The 20,448-nt window shown below is 27.3% G+C and overlaps 4 protein-coding genes across 4 annotated transcripts; 1 reads left to right on the top strand and 3 right to left on the bottom strand.

Annotated features, from left to right (window-relative positions):
• Window positions 1–3,224: 3,224 nt before the first annotated feature.
• Window positions 3,225–3,476, top strand: OCT59_026601 (uncharacterized protein; the record flags this gene model as incomplete). The annotated part of the gene is made up of 1 exon (XM_066143271.1): window positions 3,225–3,476. One exon carries the CDS (start codon window positions 3,225–3,227, stop codon window positions 3,474–3,476), a length of 252 nt encoding a protein of 83 aa, XP_065992805.1.
• Window positions 3,477–4,838: 1,362 nt separating this feature from the next.
• OCT59_026600 (uncharacterized protein) lies at window positions 4,839–6,113 on the bottom strand (the record flags this gene model as incomplete). The annotated part of the gene is made up of 1 exon (XM_066143270.1): window positions 4,839–6,113. One exon carries the CDS (start codon window positions 6,111–6,113, stop codon window positions 4,839–4,841), a length of 1,275 nt encoding a protein of 424 aa, XP_065992804.1.
• Window positions 6,114–10,524: 4,411 nt separating this feature from the next.
• OCT59_026599 (uncharacterized protein) lies at window positions 10,525–12,544 on the bottom strand (the record flags this gene model as incomplete). The annotated part of the gene is made up of 2 exons (XM_066143269.1): window positions 10,525–12,171; window positions 12,242–12,544. 2 exons carry the CDS (start codon window positions 12,542–12,544, stop codon window positions 10,525–10,527), a joined length of 1,950 nt encoding a protein of 649 aa, XP_065992803.1.
• Window positions 12,545–15,413: 2,869 nt separating this feature from the next.
• OCT59_026598 (uncharacterized protein) lies at window positions 15,414–16,970 on the bottom strand (the record flags this gene model as incomplete). The annotated part of the gene is made up of 2 exons (XM_066143268.1): window positions 15,414–15,915; window positions 16,018–16,970. The coding sequence occupies 2 exons, from the start codon at window positions 16,968–16,970 to the stop codon at window positions 15,414–15,416; spliced, it is 1,455 nt and encodes a 484-aa protein (XP_065992802.1).
• Between the last annotated feature and the right edge of the window lie 3,478 nt (window positions 16,971–20,448).

The raw sequence follows: 20,448 nt of genomic DNA, 5'->3' as shown, positions 1-20,448 counted from the left end.
ATGACCTGTAATTAAATTTTATTGGTTGTATAACTCCTTAAAATATGTAATTATATCATAGTGAAACTAGTGTATCTACTAAATATAACCAATTAATTTTGTTCAGATATTCTTAAAAAGATTTTAAGATGAGAACCCGAATCCCGAATCCCGAATTTCTATTATTATTGGATAAATAAATTAAATTTTAAACAAATTTGAAGATCGACCAATAAAATGAAACTTAGAATGAAAGAATTTGTTTGTTTTTACTTATGACTTCCCAAATTGTAAAACTTTAAAAAAAACCCCCTCATGACAACGCCAAAAAGTAAAAAGAAAATTATTTCCTATTGTAATATCAGATATATTCAAGAAATTCTTAATTAAGTAATAAATTACTAAAAGAACAAAACCTTGAATTTTCTCAACAATCCACTACGAAAATTTCATTTATGAAAAAAAAATGTTGTCATACTTTAATTTAAATAATGTAACAAACACATCCAATAGAAGATATCATATTATTAACGCTTCAAAAAAAATTGATAACCAAATAAAAATCCAAATATAAATAATTTTTAAGTTTCAAAATGTTTATTATTTATTGAAACTTAAACTTTATTTAATTTTTCCTTTTTCTTCGATTTCAAAATCTCTTGTTTATAATAACAAAATATTAATATATACCGAGTTACACTTGCAATATAATATAATAAACTAACTCTAATAAACTATAAAAGGTAGTTTCTTAAATCCTAAACTAAAAATGTAATTTCTCAAATTCTAAACTAAAAAGATAATTTCTTAAATTCTAGATTAAAAATGCGATAGTTTCCCCTCATTATATCTAATCTATAAATCATTAATTAAAATAATTAATGAGGCAATTTTTCATCATAAAAAAAAGCAAAAGAATCGAATAAGAAATTATGTATGTATGTATGGAATTACGTGGGGTCATGTTCAAAACAAATAATTTTCTAAAAAGAATTCGCTTCTTATTTATAATATTTTTCCTATGTCTTTATAACCAACTTAAAATAACACATATAAATTAAAATACATAAACACATTTACACAAGAATAGATTAACGTCAATTACGGGCGTTACCCTTTATGGAACCCAATTGTTGATATTGTTGATAGTTTAACGCCATTCCGGACCGCAATAAATAAAAATACTTTGAAATTTTATACACTTAAACTAATTAGGCCACACAAATTCAATTTTTCGGTTCACGTAACATTGAAATTTAAAATCGACCCGGGGACCCGGGGTTTATTGTTTATTAGTAAAAAAAGTTTATATATAAAATCGTGACATCTGATTGGTTGACTTTTAAAAATGAGGAATTTATTTTCGCTCTAGAAGTTCTCAGCCGCGTGATAAACTTACCCGCCAATAAAAAAACGTCCTGATCACGTGATAAATTTTTTATATATAAACTTTTTTTTATTGAAATTTGAAAAAGTGACCCGGCCGGGTGAAGTGAACCGAAAATTCGAATTTGTGTGGCCTTATAATACTGCGCTTTATATTTTCGCAAACTAAATTAAAATGGGTACAACCGGTTTGACCCGATTCAACCCGATTTTTACAAAGCAACCCATAATTTCGGCCAAATTCATAATTCTGGGTCAACGTAATTTAACAAATTCCGAATTAGGAATTTTCATGTCGATCATAAATTATCACGTGATAAAAAAAAAAAAAATATGAACCCGATTCAAACCGAATCATTGTTGGAAACCGAATTTATAATCGGTTTGTGCAACCGGTTCAAACTCCAGTTTCCTCGCCTGAATGGCTTTGGCGAAATGACCTTCGGTAAAATGTCTATTCGGGAAAATGGCATTTCGGTGAAACATCCCTTCAGCGAAATTTGCTTCAGCAAAATGGGCTTCTGTGAATTGGACTTCAGCGAAAAGTCCGGATACTCCTAAAAGCCTAACCCTAATTCATTTCATATTTATGATTATGTGTACAAAACGTCTAAAAAAGCACCATTTTGTCCGATTTATGAAATAAAAATGTGCTTTTTTAGACATTTATTACATGAGCACAAATATACATTTCGTTTTTACGTTATCACTTTTTTAAACCGTTTTTGGTGTCATTAATCTAACGAATATACACCATATTTCTTAAAAATAAGAGGAAAATCTGATTATCAATAATAAATGCTTGAAAACTTTCTTTGTAATGTATCGGTTATGTTATATTTTGCTAGTTAACAGATTATATTTTCATTTGTTGATATGGTATGAATTATATGATAGTTGAGTGTAAACTGCATTTTTGTTTAAATCGTATTTAACTATTCACAAAGAAAAACTAACTTCGAAATCACGAAGTGAATGAAATATGCATATTTGTGGGAATGTTTCTTAATTGTAATCAAATAATTTTGAAATCAAAACGCAGTAAGGAACTATTAAGGTAATATTCATGTAAAATGCTGTTAGTATCGTAAAACTACTAAGATCATACATTTAAATGAGTATAAAAAAATTTTGATATCCTAAATATGGTAAAATTCATAAATAATTGAGTAAAATAAATAGTAAGATATTTGGGAGACTATCAATAGGCAATAGATAAGGAGAAAATTTATTTTTAATATTTTTGGTTATTAGGCTAACTTTATTCACGTGGCAAGATTGACCGCCTCCTATTTCTTAAAAAAAAGAAATAATAAAACAACAAAATAAAGAATAAAAAAAAAAGAAATAGAACAGAATAGAATTATTAAATTAAATTTAATTATTTGATTATTATTATTTAACTAATATATTATTATGATGAATTTATTTTTTTAAAATGAACCCTATACTCCTTTGATCGGGGTGCTTTTGGCAGAAAATCGTCGAAAAAAGCGAATCAGGCCAAGTCATAGCTCTTGGCAGAAAATCATTGAAAATTTAAGTTTTGAAATTATATATAACCACTGCCACCAAAATTTTATTTACAAAATCGACTTACTACGCTTAGAAAAAGAAGCAAATTGAAACTTTAAACATCCAAATTGACAAATACAAAACTACTACTCCCTCAAGTCTATCGAACAACATTAACTAATATGAAACTTCAAAGCTTCCTTCTTACTGTCCTTTTCATGTGTTTCTATATAATAGACATTAAAGGTAAAGTCCTTACATTCAATATGTTCTCCATTTTCTTTTCTAATAATTCAACTTTTTGGTTTAATGTATAGCATATGATCGACATGCATTTTAGTATCATGTTTCTCTGCAGATGTAGAATTTGGATAGAGGATTCAAATGGTTATCGCATAGCCGGTGACGATAGCTATCGTGATTGTAGTGCCCGTATCGATGAAAATATTAGTTTTCCAGACCAAATGTACACGGCTCATGCTAAAGTTGAAGGTAGTTTCGAGAAAGAGAAAGTACGAGGACCTTTTAATGAAAATACCTGTTTTAGTATACATGGCTCTGTTGATAAATGGAAATTTGATCAAACATCTTGTTAATCGTTTATTTGGATATTATCTCAGTATGTTGAAGATGTGAACCAATTAAATCTGTTTCTCTAGTTGCATAATTAATTATTTTCTGGAAATATGACATCATTAATAATTAATACAAAAAATTTTACCGAAATTTCTCTGTGTCAAATTTAATGTAATGTAATTCAAAACTATAATCAAATTACTCATTATAATAACTTTCATATTTTTTATTATTATTTGCGAAAAACATACCAATTTGGTAATACTTTTTATAATAAAATTATTATTTACTAACTATTAAACATTTTTCCGAACCAATCTGTTATAATATATTTGAACTAACTTTTTAAGGTCCCGTAAAAAAAGTCGATCCATTTTTAATATTCCATCTTTTTTTCACAAAAGGCTCATATTTCTGGAATTAATCACCTTATATCACGGATCAGTTTCCGTGAATAAATCCGCGAAAGGCCCATTTTTACGGAGTTTTTACAAAATAACGGATAAAATATTTTATAGGGAGAACGTCGTTAACGGAGGAGGCAAGGAAGGAATTACAAGATAAATATCAGACGCAGTATAAGAACCTAGTAGAGGATAGACAACGGGTTCCGAAAAATGATAACATACCTTCTACTGCCGGGTTGTTGAAATGGTAAATAAATTTCAAGAAGGTTTATAGTTTAAATTTTTTCTGACTTAATTTTTTAAATTCTGTTGTGATTATAACTGTAATTCTCCCATACTATCCATAAAATAAATAAATAAATAACATTTTTTCATTTTTTTGGTTGAACTTCAGTTCAAAAAAGAATTATCCCCTGATCGGCACCATTTGCACGATTATGCAAATGTAGTTATACCTACTGGGTAGCAAATTTTATATGTATTTATTTATCCGTTTCTAAGGAAATTTTGCGGTAAAAATTAACTATTGATTTATACTATAATGGACTGATTTGAAAATTTGAGTAATTCGGAAAGATCTGCATTTTCCAAATGAGAAAAACTTTCTTTTAATTTATTTGTAATCTCAATAATATTTTTCAAGTGTAATAGTAATAGTAATAGTTCCGAAGCTTTTTAAAATTTAAAAAATTTATTTTTTAAAATCTTTTAAAATGAAAAAAAAAACCAAGCGAAAGAAAAATAAGATTCAACAATAAAATATACCTAGAGATGGGCATTTTTTTTTTTTTTTTTAAATAGTAACGCGTTTATTAATTATTTGAATTTATACAATAAATTACATAATTAAAAGTAAACACCTAGAGCTTGAAAAATTCAAACCCTATAACTAAGTATTTATCGAACTATACCTAAATCTATCGTAAAAATCATAATAAAAATTTCACGCTATATCTAAATATCGCTAAACTAAATCTAAACTAGAGCGTTCGTTAATTTAATTGTTGAATTCCAAGATTTAGCTATATTAATACCTTCTGTGATTAATCCTTTCAAATTGTCTAATGTTACTAAGCTAATTTGTCTATTTATATTTGTATTTTTTTCTTTTTTAACTAAATTTTCTTTTGTTTTTTGTTTTTTCATTTTTCCTGGTAATATATCCTTGTCGATTTCATCTTCTACTATATCATCGTTTGCGGCTCTTCTCCTTCTAAGATCTATTTTTTTAATTTGTTCTCTTTCTTCTAATCTTTTAATTTCTTCGCATCGTGGGATCCATATTCGTTTCTTAATCTCGTCATACGTGAACATCCAAAGCTTTTTGATTAGATCTTTAACTTTTTTCTCTTTAGATAAATCATTGAATTTATTATTATAAATCCCTCTTAGTAATTCCCATTTTCTGCTTTTCCCCAACAAAATATTTGAAGGACTTTCTATTATATTAATAAATTCACAATTGTAGTTTCTTAAAATATCTAGTTCTTCGGTTTGGTTAGAGTTATCCAAAACTTTTTCGAAATTATATGGTGATTCTCGTATGATTTCATCAATTGATATATCATTATCTTCACATATCCATATGTGTTCCCAATCTTCCGTGAAGATTTTCCCACATCTTATACATTTATCTGTATCAATTTTGTTCGTGTTTCTTTTAAATAAAGTGTTATATGTGGGCAATTCTTTAAGTAAATTTTTGATTCTGTATGAGCGTTCAATTGTGTCTCTATCACCACATTGTCTTTGCAAAAATTTAACTCTATTACTAATAAATTCAAGACTTGCGATCCAGTCAAATTCGTTTCTATAATTGTACATAAATAGATCTTCTAACCTCTCGCTGTTTAAAATTTCATTTTTCCAAATTGCTAATGTCACTGCTTTCCTCCAAACTCGGAATCCTCCTGTTATTAATTTGTTATTCCAAATTAAATTATATTCATTCGTAATTAAACCTTCGTCTATTAATTCAAAATTATATTTTATCTTATCTACTATCTTATTGTTCTTTAACATTTCCTGCATCTCTTTTCTTTTTTCTTTTATGATTCTCTGTATTTTCTCTTTACCTTCGATTAATTCAATATTATTTGTTTCTAAAAAGTTTTCTAAAAATAAAAGCTCTAAATAGTAATCACTATCTATTTTCTTCCTATTACTAAAATTATTAGTAAATTCAATTATTAGTCTATTGACTTTCTCGTTTATTCCTAAAATTAATTCGCTATTCTCACTTATTATCATAATTCCTAGAATTATACATCTAAGAATAATTTTGAATTCGTTTTCGTAATTACATTCATAGCTCGCTAGTAGGATCACTTCCTCGCTCTCTTTTCCTTCGTAATTCAGTTCAAATATTTTCCATACTACATTATATCGATAAACTCTTTTACCTTTATTGTTAATTTCCCATTTCTTTTTGTTTGTATTAATTAGTAAACAAAATCTTCGTTTTGTAATCGAAATCAAATTATCTTCTTCTTCGAAAATACTGTTTTTGATTATATCCAGAAAATTTTTGTCATTCGTGTTAATTATTTTGTCGATTAATTCTATTTTTTGTTAAATGACTCATCTTTTTTATCTTCTTTTGTATACGTTCGTAACCATTCATTCTTTTTTATAATATTATTTAGAGTTTTGTACGGTTTAATATAGTCTTCTTCTTTTCTTCTATCTAAATTTCTACAGATTTCGTTTTCTATGTATATTAGACATTCGTTGCTCCCCTTTTTTTTACTAATGTTTCTAAAACATCCTTGACATTTCTTCAGTTGAGGCGAATTGTTTAGATTATAACTATCTCCGTCTAGTTCTAAATGTATTCCTATTCTTTTGTATTTCTTACTCTGCGATTTTTTTTTATTAATACTAAATATCGGGTATTCTCCGTAGTCGTTCCAAGTTACAATACTATTTTTGTCCGATTTTTCATCTTCATCAAAATAGTTTATGTGAATATTTTCTTTTTGTGCTTGTCCTATAAACTCGTTTCTTATTTTTCTTACTTGTCCACTTTCGTCTGCTATTAGTTTCAATTCTAATTTTTTAAACCATTTAGGCGTTTTTCCTTTCGTGTTCTTTCCTTTTTCTTTACATAAATGCTTCCATTTTAGTAAAGTGATACCATCCGCCTCTAGGATGTCTTCTAAAAACATTATTTTTTTTGTTTTTCTTGATTGAGTACTTGTTATAAAATCCTTACACTCCATTAAATCAATTAGGTCAGTCTTTCCTCCTTTGATTCTATGGCTTTCTCTAAAATCTTTTATTTCATGATTACATATTTTAATTTTTTCGTTATTTAACGTCTTTAGAGCTGATATGATCCAATTATTTTTCCTGTAATTTGTTATTTCTATTTCTCCGGGACATCTCGAAGTCCATATATTTTTCTGTTCTTGGATCATTTTGATTTTAAATAAAATTTGTAATTTGTAATTTCCATTCGCCTGATAAAGCAAATTCTTACATATCATTTCCATCTGTAAGTCGTAAATATGTTTTATACCTAAAATGTCTTTATCATAAATTATAAAATTTGGAGTTGATCTTGCTAGGCCAGCTCTTTTTTTGATTATCATATTTATTCTTGTCATCAATTTCTCACATTCCCATTTCTTTAGGACTATGGCTGCCAGCTGGTACTCTATCCTTGGTATAATAACTATATTCCAAACCGCTATGATTTGTTTTTCGTTTAATCTTTTCCAATTAAATATATTGCAGGCGTTATTGATTATTGATGTTATTTTCTTTTTATATATTTCTCTTTTGTTGTCGTATCTAAAAAATATTCCTAAGTAACGATTACCTTCTTCACTATTTGTTTTTGTGATTGATTCTCCTTTAATTAAAAGTTCTTCTTTATCGTTATTTATTTTTATAAGTTCATATTTCGATACGTTTGCTTTTATGTCATTTATATTAAAAAATTGATGACATATCTCAATCATTTTTTCTAATTGTTTTTTATTTTTGCTGATAAGCGTTGTATCGTCCATAAATGCCGTAACGTTAATCGATATTTCAAGTATTTCTTTATCTTTTTTATTATTATCGATTAATTTTTCCTCGTAAAAGTTGTAACCTGTCTCCTCTTTCATTTCATTTAATCTACTTAAAAGCGGGTCATAAAAAATTCTCCACAGTATCGGTGACCATACTTCGCCTTGGTCGATACCGTCTTCTACATGGTATTCATCTGTAAGTTCGTTGTTTACTAGCACCCTATTAAATCTATTTAAATTGACGTCCATGACTATGTTAATAAAATTTGGTGGCAGTTTAATTCTTTCCAGGCTTCTTTTTAGCATTGTTGTGTTTACTGAATCGTAAGCTTTGGATATATCCATCAATAGTATCCATGCTTCTTTTTTGTAATTATTAGCGTCTTCTATTATTGCTTGGATGATTTTTATTGGCTCTAGGGTGCTTTCATTTTTTAGTGCTGCAAAATTCGTATTTGTCAAAATCTGTTCTTTTGTTAAAATTTCGCCTAATCTATTTACCAATATTTTAAACCAAATTTTTCTTGCCGTTTCTAAGAGCACTATCGGTCTCGTCAAGTTTAAATCTTGATTCCAATTTGAACGTGAAGTTTTATTTATCGGATATATAAATCCTTTTTTCCATTCATCCGTTACGTTCTCTTTGGCCATGCTGTCGTTAAAGATGTTTAATAATAAATTCCTCGTTAGGTTTCCGCTTTTCTTCCAAAAGTCGTAAGTTATACCACTTGATCCTGGTGCTTTATTTGTTTTTAGGTTTTGTAATACCCTTTCTAGTTCTTCCATCCTTATCGGTGTCATTAGATTTTTGTAAATATTTTCGTTTATATCTTCATTAGGTGTATAGATCTCTCTCCACTCCGGATCATATTCTAGTTCATCTAGGTCTATTTCTCTTTTCTTTGTCCAATCTTTGTTATGTTTTAATACTTTATCCTTTATCTTTTTTTTGTCTTTTTCTATCGTGATTCTTCCATTCTCTTTTATTACTAATCCTGTCATATTAATTTTCTCTCTCTTTTTTTCTAAAATTCTATTTAACATTTTTCCTATGTCTTCTTCTAGGTACGTTTCGCGTTTTCTTATGTTTATTTCTATATTCAGGCTATTAATTTCCACATATAGGCTTCTCATAATTTCTGCTCTTTTTGTTCTTCTTTCTTTTAACTCTTTGCGGTTTCTATATTTTCTTAGTTTATCTATCGTGATTCCGTATTCAATGTTTTTTTTCGAGTCTATCATGTATGTTGATTAATTTTCCTAGTTTTACCGCGTTGTGTTTACCTGTGTCCGTTGTTCCCCATTGCTCTATTATTATTGTTTCTTCAAATTCTTTGAAATTATATTTGTATTGAAAGGCTTTTCTATCTTGCCATAATTTCTTTATAACTTTATCTGTTATCTTACTGATTTCATGTTCTATCGTATCAATTTTTTCTAAGTTTTCGTATTCTGTGATTAATTCCTCTAATCTTTCTTCGTTTGTTTTCATTAAACTTTCGTCTCTTTCTTTTTTTGAATCTTCTTTTCTTTTTCTGATTTTAATTAGTTGTCTATTCTTTTCTTCGTCGTATATTTCTACTATCATTTTCCATATCATTTCTCGATTTAAATGTTGTGTTGTATTCTGGTCTAACGTTTCTAATCTTGTTTCTACTTCTTCTGCTATTTCTTTCCAATCTTCTTGTTCTAATTTTATGTGTCTTATTTCCTTTTTTATTTCTTTCATAAATCCGGGTTTGTTTATTCCTAATTTTTCTTTAATTTCTATTTTAACTGTTAGTGCTTTGTGATCTGTGTCGAAGTCTTCTATTTCTAGTATCTCATGACTTATAATACTTTCTTGAAAGCCTTCGCTTGCGAAAATAAAATCTATCCTGGATGAATTGTCTCCACTCTTCCAAGTGTCTAGTCTATCTTCCGCTACTGTTAAACTTTCGTGAATGTCTTGTAAGCCATGATTCTTGATTGTGTTTGTTAACGGTTTTAATTTTTTCTTGTTATTGGCTGATTCATTGAAATCTCCCAAAATTATCGTTTCATATTCTAGGTTTATTGCTTCGTTCATCCATTTTGCCAAATGTTTTTCTATATTATTCGTAGTTGGTTTGTCGTTATTTGGATTATATATTCCTATGATTCTTATGTTTTTCTGATTTCCTTTGAATAATAAGTCGAATTTAATCACGTGACCGTTGATTGTTTCTATCTTATATCCTCTATCGTAGATATCTCTTCTTATCATTATTATTATTCCATTCTTGTTGTTTTCGTTGTTGTAGCTACTGTTAATGCATTTGTATTTATCCCAGCCATTGTATATATATTTACCTTTTGCTTCTTTTAGTTTAGTTTCATTAATTATTGCTATATCCCAGTTTTCTTTTGATAAAAATTTTCTTATATCGCCTTGTTTTTTTGTATCGTTCATCCCCCTTACGTTTATACAACCTATTTTTAGTTTGTTATTTTTTTCTTTTTTCTTATTATTTTCTTGTTGTTTTTGTTTTATGTAAGTTTTTCCTTTTTTTGTTTTATTTGTTGTGATGTTTTCCTCTTCGTTCTCTTTTAAATTTTGTTCACCTACGCCTCTTTTTTCTTCATTTTCTTCTTCTGTTGTTGTGTTTTGGTATAGTTGCCAGTCAATAGCGTCTAGCCATTCGACGCCTATCATTGGAACTGTTTCCTTCATTCCAATCTCTGTTGTATCCGTTGTAGTTGTTCTTTCCATTCTCGTTGTATCTCTCTGTGTTGTGACCGTTGTTGTTATGGTTATTGTATCCATTATATCTTTGTTGTTGGTGGTAAAAACTTTGTCGGTTTCCTCTAGTCTCATCTCTGCCATTTTCTCTGTTAATGTTGTCGTTGAATCTTCTTCTTGAGTGTATTTGTTTTCCTCTGTTGGTGTAGGCGTTGTATCTGTTGTCGTCGTGATCACTGAATTGTTGTTGTTGCGTGTCATATCTGAACTTTCCTTCATTGTCGTATCTACCTTTTCTATGTCTATATGTTTCATTCCAGTTGTCGTTCCAGTTTCTTCTGTTTTCATGTGTTCTGTTTCTATTGTTGAAATAACATTCGTCTGTGATGTGGTTATTCCTTTTGCATATATTGCATCTGGATCTTCCAGTCTTTCTTCCATCGTACATTTCTTGTTGAAATCGTTTGCCAAATCCATTATCATTTCTTCTTTCATTACGAAAATTATTCTGTCTTCCCGGTCCAGTCCGAAAAAACCAAGTAAAAATCTTTCCGTCGATTTTGATTTTTTTGTTAATTGCTTGTTTTCTGTCTTCATCGTTGTTGAAGTATATCTTCATGTTGTATGTTCCTTTCATCCTGTTGTTAGTTTTGAACCAATATCTTGCGTTGGTAGTTTTAAGTATTTTTGAGAATGTTGTTTCGTCGATTTCGTTAAGTATATCGAGTATTTCCGCCATAATTCTTCCTCGTTGTTTGGTTATATGATGTTTGTAATTCATTGGTTCGATTTTTATCATTTTGTTTTTGACTAGGACTCCCCAGGTGTTAAATAGTTCGTCCTCTGTACATTTAATGTCCATTTCTAGTTTCATACTTATCCATTTTCCATTTCCTGTTTTTTGTGTTACGTTTTTGAGTTTACCTAATTTGTCTTCTATTGCTTGGATAACTTCGTTGATATCTGTGTTTTCTCCGTCTATTCCGGTTGCTGATATGATGATTGTTTTGTTCAATTTATTTAACCATTCTAGATCTCTGAATTTTCCTATCGTTCCCAATATTCTTCCGTCGTTTATAAAATCGTTTTTCGCTGCTTCTGTGAAAAAGCCTAAGTACGTGTATTCGTTGCCGTGATGAGTAGTTCTACCTAGTGTGTTCACGTGATATTCTAAAATTTTATTGGTGTTGAGATATTCTATTATCGATTGGTCAGTTTGTCTATCCCTTATTTGGACTGTAAAAAGTCCTGCGAAATATTTCAGATCTTTTTCTGATTTTGGTTGATGCACGGACTCTTTACTTTTATTAGGTTTTTCTTCCATGTTGTGATCGGCAGTGATCGCCATTGTTAATGATTGGTCTCTTGATTTTGTAAAATTTCTATTTTTATTCTCGACCTGCATTCTCGAAGTATTATTGGTGTTTTCATTTGTCTGGTGTGATGCATTGTTGTAAACGTGGTATTTTTGGTTCATTTTCCCTTCGTCCCATGATTCTTCACTGGGTGTGTTGCTTTCTATTTCCCACGTATGTTGAATTATCTCTTCGTCTTTGTCGCTGTCCTCGTCGAGGTTGTTCATAGTTATCTTTCTACATTCATTCATAATTTTCTCTTTTTTCCTGTTTTTCTATCCTTATCCTGTCTTCGTTATCTACCGCTCCTAGTTCGGTTTGTATTTGGTGCGCTTTTATCGATGTATTTTTGAAATAATATTCTTCTTTGATGTTCCATTGTTCTTCTTTTAGTCGGGCCCATTTGTTCATTTCTACAGTTTTTTGTTGTATCATATCGTTTGTTGCTGTCTTGTAATCTTCTATGTATTCGTTAAATTCTTTTGTTCTTTGGTTGTTAAAGTGTCTTAAGCATATCGTGATTATTCCCCTAATAAAACAACCTAGTATTTCGTCTTCTGAACCCAAAAATTGTGCTATCTCTTTGTCGTTATCGGTTATTTCCATTCCCGCGTTTTGTATTATTGCTCTGCGCTCTTCTTCGCTTTTTTTGCGTATCCTTCTAGGGCTACGAAGTCTTCTCTTGACGGTGTTATACCCATATTTCTAGTAAATTTTATTTTGCTGCGGATTCTTATGAAAATCGATTTATGCAGGAGAGAGTTTTTTTTTCCCTAGAGATGGGCATATAACACGTTATATAACATTTATAACATATATAACATATATATAACATTTTTTGATATTAGTTATATAACATATATAACATATATAACATTATATAACATTATATAACAAAATTGGCCAAAATTAATTTAAGTTAGCCGGAATTAAGTTCTAATTTCGGCACATATCACGTGACGTTACACAAAAATCCAAAAAAGGAAATTTTGTCTCCCAATAAAAATTGAGAAAATCTTTGCCAGTTGTTACACAAGAATCAAAAAAGGAAATTATTTCGTCGATCACATCAGAAATTTTTTAATATAATTTTGGCTAGAATTATAGTCACTATACAATTTTTTTGGCCAGTATTATATTTGTTACACATTGTTATTTATGTTATATAACTGTTATATATGTTATATATGTTATATAACATTGTGTTATTTTATATTGTTATATAACATGCCCATCTCTAAATATACCATATTATACTCACGATATACTATAAAACACTTGCTATTGTGTAAATGGCAGGGGATAAGTAATACGTATTTACTTTGAAACAGTATTCAATCACAAGTTTCCACTACATCATCAGTACAAAGACATTTTTCAATTTTAGTTATAAAAGATATCATTTCTATTTCGGCATTTATACCCCTTGTTTCTATATATGTTGATCAGAAATATGACAAAAAAAATTTTTTTTTTTTTAAAGAAACCTTGGATCAGATTCGACAAAAACTTTGGTGAAATGTAAACGCTAATTTGCTTCATTTCAAAAAAATTTTTTTTTTTTTCATCCTTAGGATCAGAAACTCGGGCTCTTATGGTAGGACCCCGGACAATTATAATTAAGGTCATATCTTCTATGCTAAAAATTTACCCTTGTCATCCTGAACTTACTTTTAAAGCTATAGATACAAAACTTTGTAATAATAATTGCCCTCCTATTATCTATAATTTTGTTACTTAAAAAGTAATATTTAATAATAGTAATTTTTATTTTTTTGTATATTTCTATGTATACCGATAGTGAAAAAGCGTATATTTTTTTGCCAAATTTTGCCTGTGTAACGATACTTATCTCAAATTCTAATCAGTAGATTTACAAGATTTTGGTATCAAAAGATTCTTCTCTTCAAAAGAAACATTTTTTTCTATGGTAAAAAATAATATTAACTTAATAAAATTACATGTTAAAAGAAAAATAAAGTTTAAAACATAGTAAGATATGACCTCAATTATAATTATCCGGGGTCCTCTTATGGTACTATGGTGAGCACCAATCTCCCGTTCTTCTGTTTTTATTTTTTTTTGTCTTTTCGGATTGGGAACTCACAAATTAGGGAGACGCGCTTACTGCTGCAGTACCACGTAAGCGCCGATTCTTACTATCAAATTAATAAAATTATTCTCTTTAAAATAATAATAATTAATCAAACATTTGATAATATTAAAACATGAATTCATCCATAAATAATATTAGTATTTTTTAATAAGTTTAATTGCTTGGATCATTAAAGCCTTCTGGCTTAGCTAATATATGTCACTGCCCTTACTAACTTAGTTTTTAATATTGTTATAATACATTATTTGTGTGTGATAATTCATTCATTTTTGTCAATCATCAGACAAAAATTGATAGGCGAAAATGAATATGCATGGACGAAACTTAAAACTTTGCACAAATGTAACAATCTGATTCTAATAAAATCTAATTTATAGCAAATCAAAGCTGAAATCAAATTATTTGTAAAATTTGAGCGTATATTATTATGTAGAATTTTTTAATAACGGCATTTATATTATACGATATGAATAAAATTAAATAAATGATCGATGTCCGCTACGAAGAATTCAATATTTGAATTGTTAACTGGATACTATACATTCTATATTTCTTTCAATAAAATGTTCCTTAAAATAACAACAATTTTGTTATTTGAGTTTGCCAATTATGTATTTTTTAGTTAAATATCAATAGTATAAAATGTTTGTTTACTAGTAAAGTTGATTTATGCTAATAAAAATTTAACATTAATAGTGTAAGATTCTTTTTTTAATACAAATAATAAATATAAGAAATTGATTTTATGAAAGAAAATATTGAAAATTTTACTTGAAAAAGAGAGAAATTTATTTTAATAAAAAATGATGCAAATAACAAAATCTCTAACCATTTTTTTGTTTCAACTATTTTTGATTTGCCTTTTTTTTTGGAGACACAAATTTTATTCACGATCACGTTTATTAGTACGTATATTATGTCTGGATTTTAAATGATTCATTTTATATCAATTTTTCTGAAACAACAAAATTTCTTATTTGAGGATGAGATATACACCATAAGCAATACATGTACTGTACAAACAAATCCATTAGCTTGAATTTTCATCGTCTTTAAAATGATTTTTTCTATTTTACTCAACGTTTATTATATAAAATCATTACATAAACAAAAAACTTATCACGCATAATAATAGAATATTAGTAAAAATGAAATATAAAACATTTAATTTGAAAATAAAAAAGAAAAGATGTTTAATTTTCTTTAAATTATCCGATTTTTAAAAATTAATATTTAAATTAGCGATATTTAATGTCTATTTAGGGCATCTCAAAAATCGGTTAACCCAGTTAAATACTATTTGAGTCATAATTTTGGAAAAAGTAACTTGAATCTTATTTACTTGTTACTAAATAATAATTAATCAATTACTCTCATATGATCATAAATCACTGAACTATTGTAACTTTGTACTTTAATATTATACAACCCAAATTCCTTCACTTCATCTTTTAATGAAAATAGGTCAATATCTCTTTTACTACCAACCGAGGAAAGATCATAAATAGATAGATACTTAACCCTTTTATTTTTCATGATATAGTATTCTTTTATATAGGGTAAGATATCTTGACTGTTAATCTTGCGAATTAATAATTTATTAATAAAAGTATCTTGAGAATTTTTTAGAAATACTTCGAAATCATTTGATTCAACATAAAAAAGATCTAAACATAAATATTCTAATTTAGGAGGAAGAACTTGTCCTAAATTTTGTAAAATAATTTGACTAGCTTCACTATAATAACGCTTCAAAGGATGATAAGTAAAACTTGATATATCGATCGTAAGATAATCAAGACTTTGTTTCATATTTTCAATAAAATTGAATAATGGATAAATATTCATGTCATCACCATGGCTTAAATAAAGATATTTAATATTTTTACAATATTTTGTAATTAATTCTAATAATTGATTTCTTAATGATATATTTATATGACGGTAAAATCCAAAATTATACCCGAAATTTCTTAAATAATGTCCAGATGTTTGTAATAATAATTCTATTGAATCAATTTGTGGTATCTCTCTTATAAATAAAGATTTTAATTTAAATTGTTTAGATAAATTAATAATTTGATGAAAAAAATTATTACTCAAAGAACAATAAATGATATGAATAGATTCTAAAACATTTAATTGTTCAAATATTTCATAGTTTAAAAAATTAAAATCGATTTCATAGAATACAATTGTATTTAAGGTATTTGAACAATTATAATCTTTTGATAGCAATAATGATCGTAATAAAGATAAATAATCATTATTTAAAATAATTTTTTTAAGATTTTGATGCAAATTAACTATTTGTAATATACGATCTGAAGAATGTTCGTTATCATAATTAAGTAAAATATAAAGTTTTAAATTTCTAATATTGAGAATGAAGTTTGGATTTTTTAAAATAAATTCAACAATATTATCAATATATGTGTCATAACTACTCTGGACCTCAATTTCAAGAGTATGTAAATTTACTTCATTTTCAATAAATATCCCGAACAGTGACATACTAATAAAATCAAATACTGAACATAATTGATCTTCATGTTTTGTATTAGCTTTAAACCATTCGTTAACGGAGTGAACAAAATTGTATATATTCAAATATTTTAAAAAACTAGGATAATTGAACAGTGTATTCAAATGTAATGAATTATTATCAATAATTTTACATTCATTTAGTTTTATCTTCAAATCATCGTTTAAATTATGAATGTAAATTTCAACAAAATTATAATTTTCGGCACAAATTGAAAATGGGTTTTCCCATAATAATGGAATCGCTAAACGACACCATGATCTATTAACTAAAATGCATGAATGTAAAGTTGAGTAATCATCTCGAAAATATTTTATAATTTCGTAGGTTAATTCAGGTAAATCTCCTGAAAGTATTTTTGAACATGACATATTATAATTAAGAGTGAGAAGGGGGTGAGAAGTGAGAAGGGAAAGTATCGAATTTTTTTTTATCATCATGCTGAACAAGGTATATATATATCTATTTTCGAAATGAACTATTCCGGATATGTCGATTCATGCCAATTAATTGCGTGTAACATGTTTTATATATAAGAGTGCCAATTATAGCAAATTGACATTAAAATATAATATATATTAATATTCCGTATTTACAAAGAACTTTTTATTAATCGAATATTTAGAATAAAATATTTGGAGGTTTTTGGATCATGAATAATTAGTTTTCCAAATTTCTTTTTAAAAAAATTTTAACCCCTTTTTTGAATACCATGCTTAATTTGGTTTGACTTATTATTTTTTTTTTTGAAAAAAAAATAAAAGACGGCATCAATATGATCAATTCCGAAACGCCAATATGCGTCGGCATTTCCGAAAATGTAACACATTTCCTAAAATTATTAATAAATTGTAAGTAAACCAAAAAATTGTTCATTGCTTTTTTATGTATAGAATTATGTTGTAAAATCATTTAATTAATAAAAAGTAGGGTAACAATATTTCATACACTGATATCACAACTTAACTGCGTCTATTAGAATAGAAGAGCTAAAAAAGAAAATCTGAAACACCCCTAAAATCGATATGGAATGGTAACACCGACGTTCATAAATGATTTTTGTAAGAAAGAAATTGTGTTGCAAGCCGAATCCTTTGGTGGTTTCATTGTTTTGAATGTTTTTGTGATACACTAGATATACTGACAGTATTGTAAATTCCAATAAAAAAAATGAAATGATTGACCAAAAGTATAACACAATAGCAATTTTTAAAGTTTGCAGATCTTAGATATACAGGGCGTAGTAAAAGCTAATAAAGAATCGCAAAAAGAATGTAAACAGAACAATCTGGTTTATAAAATAATATTATATGCATTTCTTATGGATAATGAACCTGTAAATGGAATGGAATAATGAAACCAATTAAAAATTTTTTATTAAAAATATATTATAAACTTCTTTGGATAAACATGTGAAACATATAAAAGAGACCTGTCGTATGATCTCACAATGAGTTTCTATATACAAAAGTGTCATGAGAACTTTCAAAATTTTACCTAAATGGATAATATACTATTAACTAAAAATATATATATATATGTATAGTATTATATTTGGATTGGAAATTCCAATGCATGTTGGCGTTCCAGAATTAAATATTAACATAACAATACACTTGGACGAATTATTATTTCTTTCAATTTTTAGAATAGGGACCATCATAAATAAAATATTTGTTGTTTATTTTAGTTCTCTTAGTTCAGTTCTCCGTGTTTCATAAATTTGATGCCCAATTTTAATATATTTATTGGATATCATTTTTTTTAATAGACTGTTCATTATTATCATTATTAGTTGTTTTAGTATAGCTATTATGTATCAATTATATTACTTTCATATTTAAATCGCATCTTTTATTATTATGATTATGATTATAGATGGCAGTAAAGCTGAAATCCGAAATCCGAAATCCGAAATTATCTTCCATAGTAAACAACTTAATTTACTTAATAGCTTAAATTATATCCGAAAACCATAGTAAACAACTTAATTTACTTAATAGCTTAAATTATATCCGAAATTACGGTATATATTTAATTTAAAATTTGTTCTTATTTAAGGTACAAGTTGCGGCGGATGATCTCATCGAGAGATTTAATTTCTTTTATATAGTAGTTTATATTTATAAATATTTTATAAATGAATAAACAGTTATTTTAAAAAATGTTACACTTGCAAGCTAGATGCGTAATTTCATTCATTAATGTTAATAATAATATAATTTGTTTCAATATTTTTAATAAAAATTCTTTAAAATTGCAATGTTTCCAATAATTTAGTGTATTGTGATAGCATTTGATTTAAGTGATTAAAAAATAAAAAAAAAAAAGTTTTATCATTTTTTATTGGTCGGTCAAGATTCATTTAAAGTTATTTGTCACCAGGTGATCAACCAACCATAATTTCCATGTCATGCTGATGACCATCTAAAATTGTCACACATTTCATACGTGCTCGTTATTAATAATAAAAGTTATAAATTAATTGAATTTCTTCATATAATTCAAAACAACATACCGTACCATACTTGTTATACATATAACTTGTACTGTATTATTATCGGTATAGCTGATAAAATTTCCAAAATATAGTAGCGTACCGCTACCACTGTGCGTACCATGCTGGCTCTATAACAAGAAAGTTTATCTGTTATGCATAGTTATTGTCATTATTTTGCGTATATATATACCTTATAAAAAATTTTTGACAGATAAATATTCGGAATGGGGTCAATTTTCCGGACACTCGCACGCTATTATACAATATTTGTTACAATTTAATACAAGATGCGGAGATTGAGAATTTTTAACCACATAAAAAACGTACATGAATGTCAAATAAATGTCAAGTAAATGTTCGGAACGAGGTCGATTTTCTGAACAAAAAACCGAACAGTGTTTGGACAATATTTTTTATATAAAGCACGGAGGAATATCCAGCAATTTTGAACTCGTTATTCTGCAATAGTTTCTGTATCGAAAAAAATTAAGCATTAGGAAATAAAACATATGAAAATCGTAAATCCCGAACAAAATCACTATGAAAAGCCGTTTTAACCAATGGTTTAAGGTCATTTTGGACAGCAGTAAATTTAATATAATACTGCGCCCAAAAATTAACAATACTGTACATATATATATATGTATTATCTGATACAATTAAATTTCACTAAGTTAAATCTACGTAAAAAAATAAATTAAAAGTTATTAATCATTGATAGAGGAAAAGAGTATATTGATTAAATATCTTTGAGTAGAAAATAAAAAACCACGTGATGTGCTTCTGCGGAACAAAAAAATTTTTTAATTTTACGCTACAACTTTTTGATGTTATTCATTTATTTGTATATTTGCATAAGCCACTTTAATAAATAAATTAATAAATTTTAATAAAAAATGTATTTATAATATAACTAAGGAAGTTAACATTGACTACATGATATTGACATACAATGTTATGTAGTACTGCGGATAATCATTATAAATATATTTAAATTAAGGGGAACTTTTATGATAATTCTTAAAAAATTTTCAATTATTTTTATTATGAAGCTTATAACAAAAAAAGAGAATGATAATCTTTTTAAAAATAGAATGTATAATAATAAAAGAAATCTTGCTTTAAGTACTACTTGAGGACACTCAATTATTAATTTCGTTCTTGCGTAAAAAAAAAATCTATAAAATCGCCTAAAATATAATCGTCAGATAATTTCAATTTTGAACTCTAATAAAGCGCAAAAATTTCTGTATCGCAAAATAATAAATATCAAAATATTAGATCAAAATGTACTGTATATTCGATCCTCTAATAAAATAATTTACCAATAAAAAAATAAAGTAAAATAC

Source organism: Rhizophagus irregularis, chromosome 6, assembly GCF_026210795.1.
Source record: "Rhizophagus irregularis chromosome 6, complete sequence".
Taxonomy (NCBI): Eukaryota; Fungi; Glomeromycota; class Glomeromycetes; order Glomerales; family Glomeraceae; genus Rhizophagus; species Rhizophagus irregularis.
This window is presented reverse-complemented; position numbering and strand designations above follow the sequence as displayed.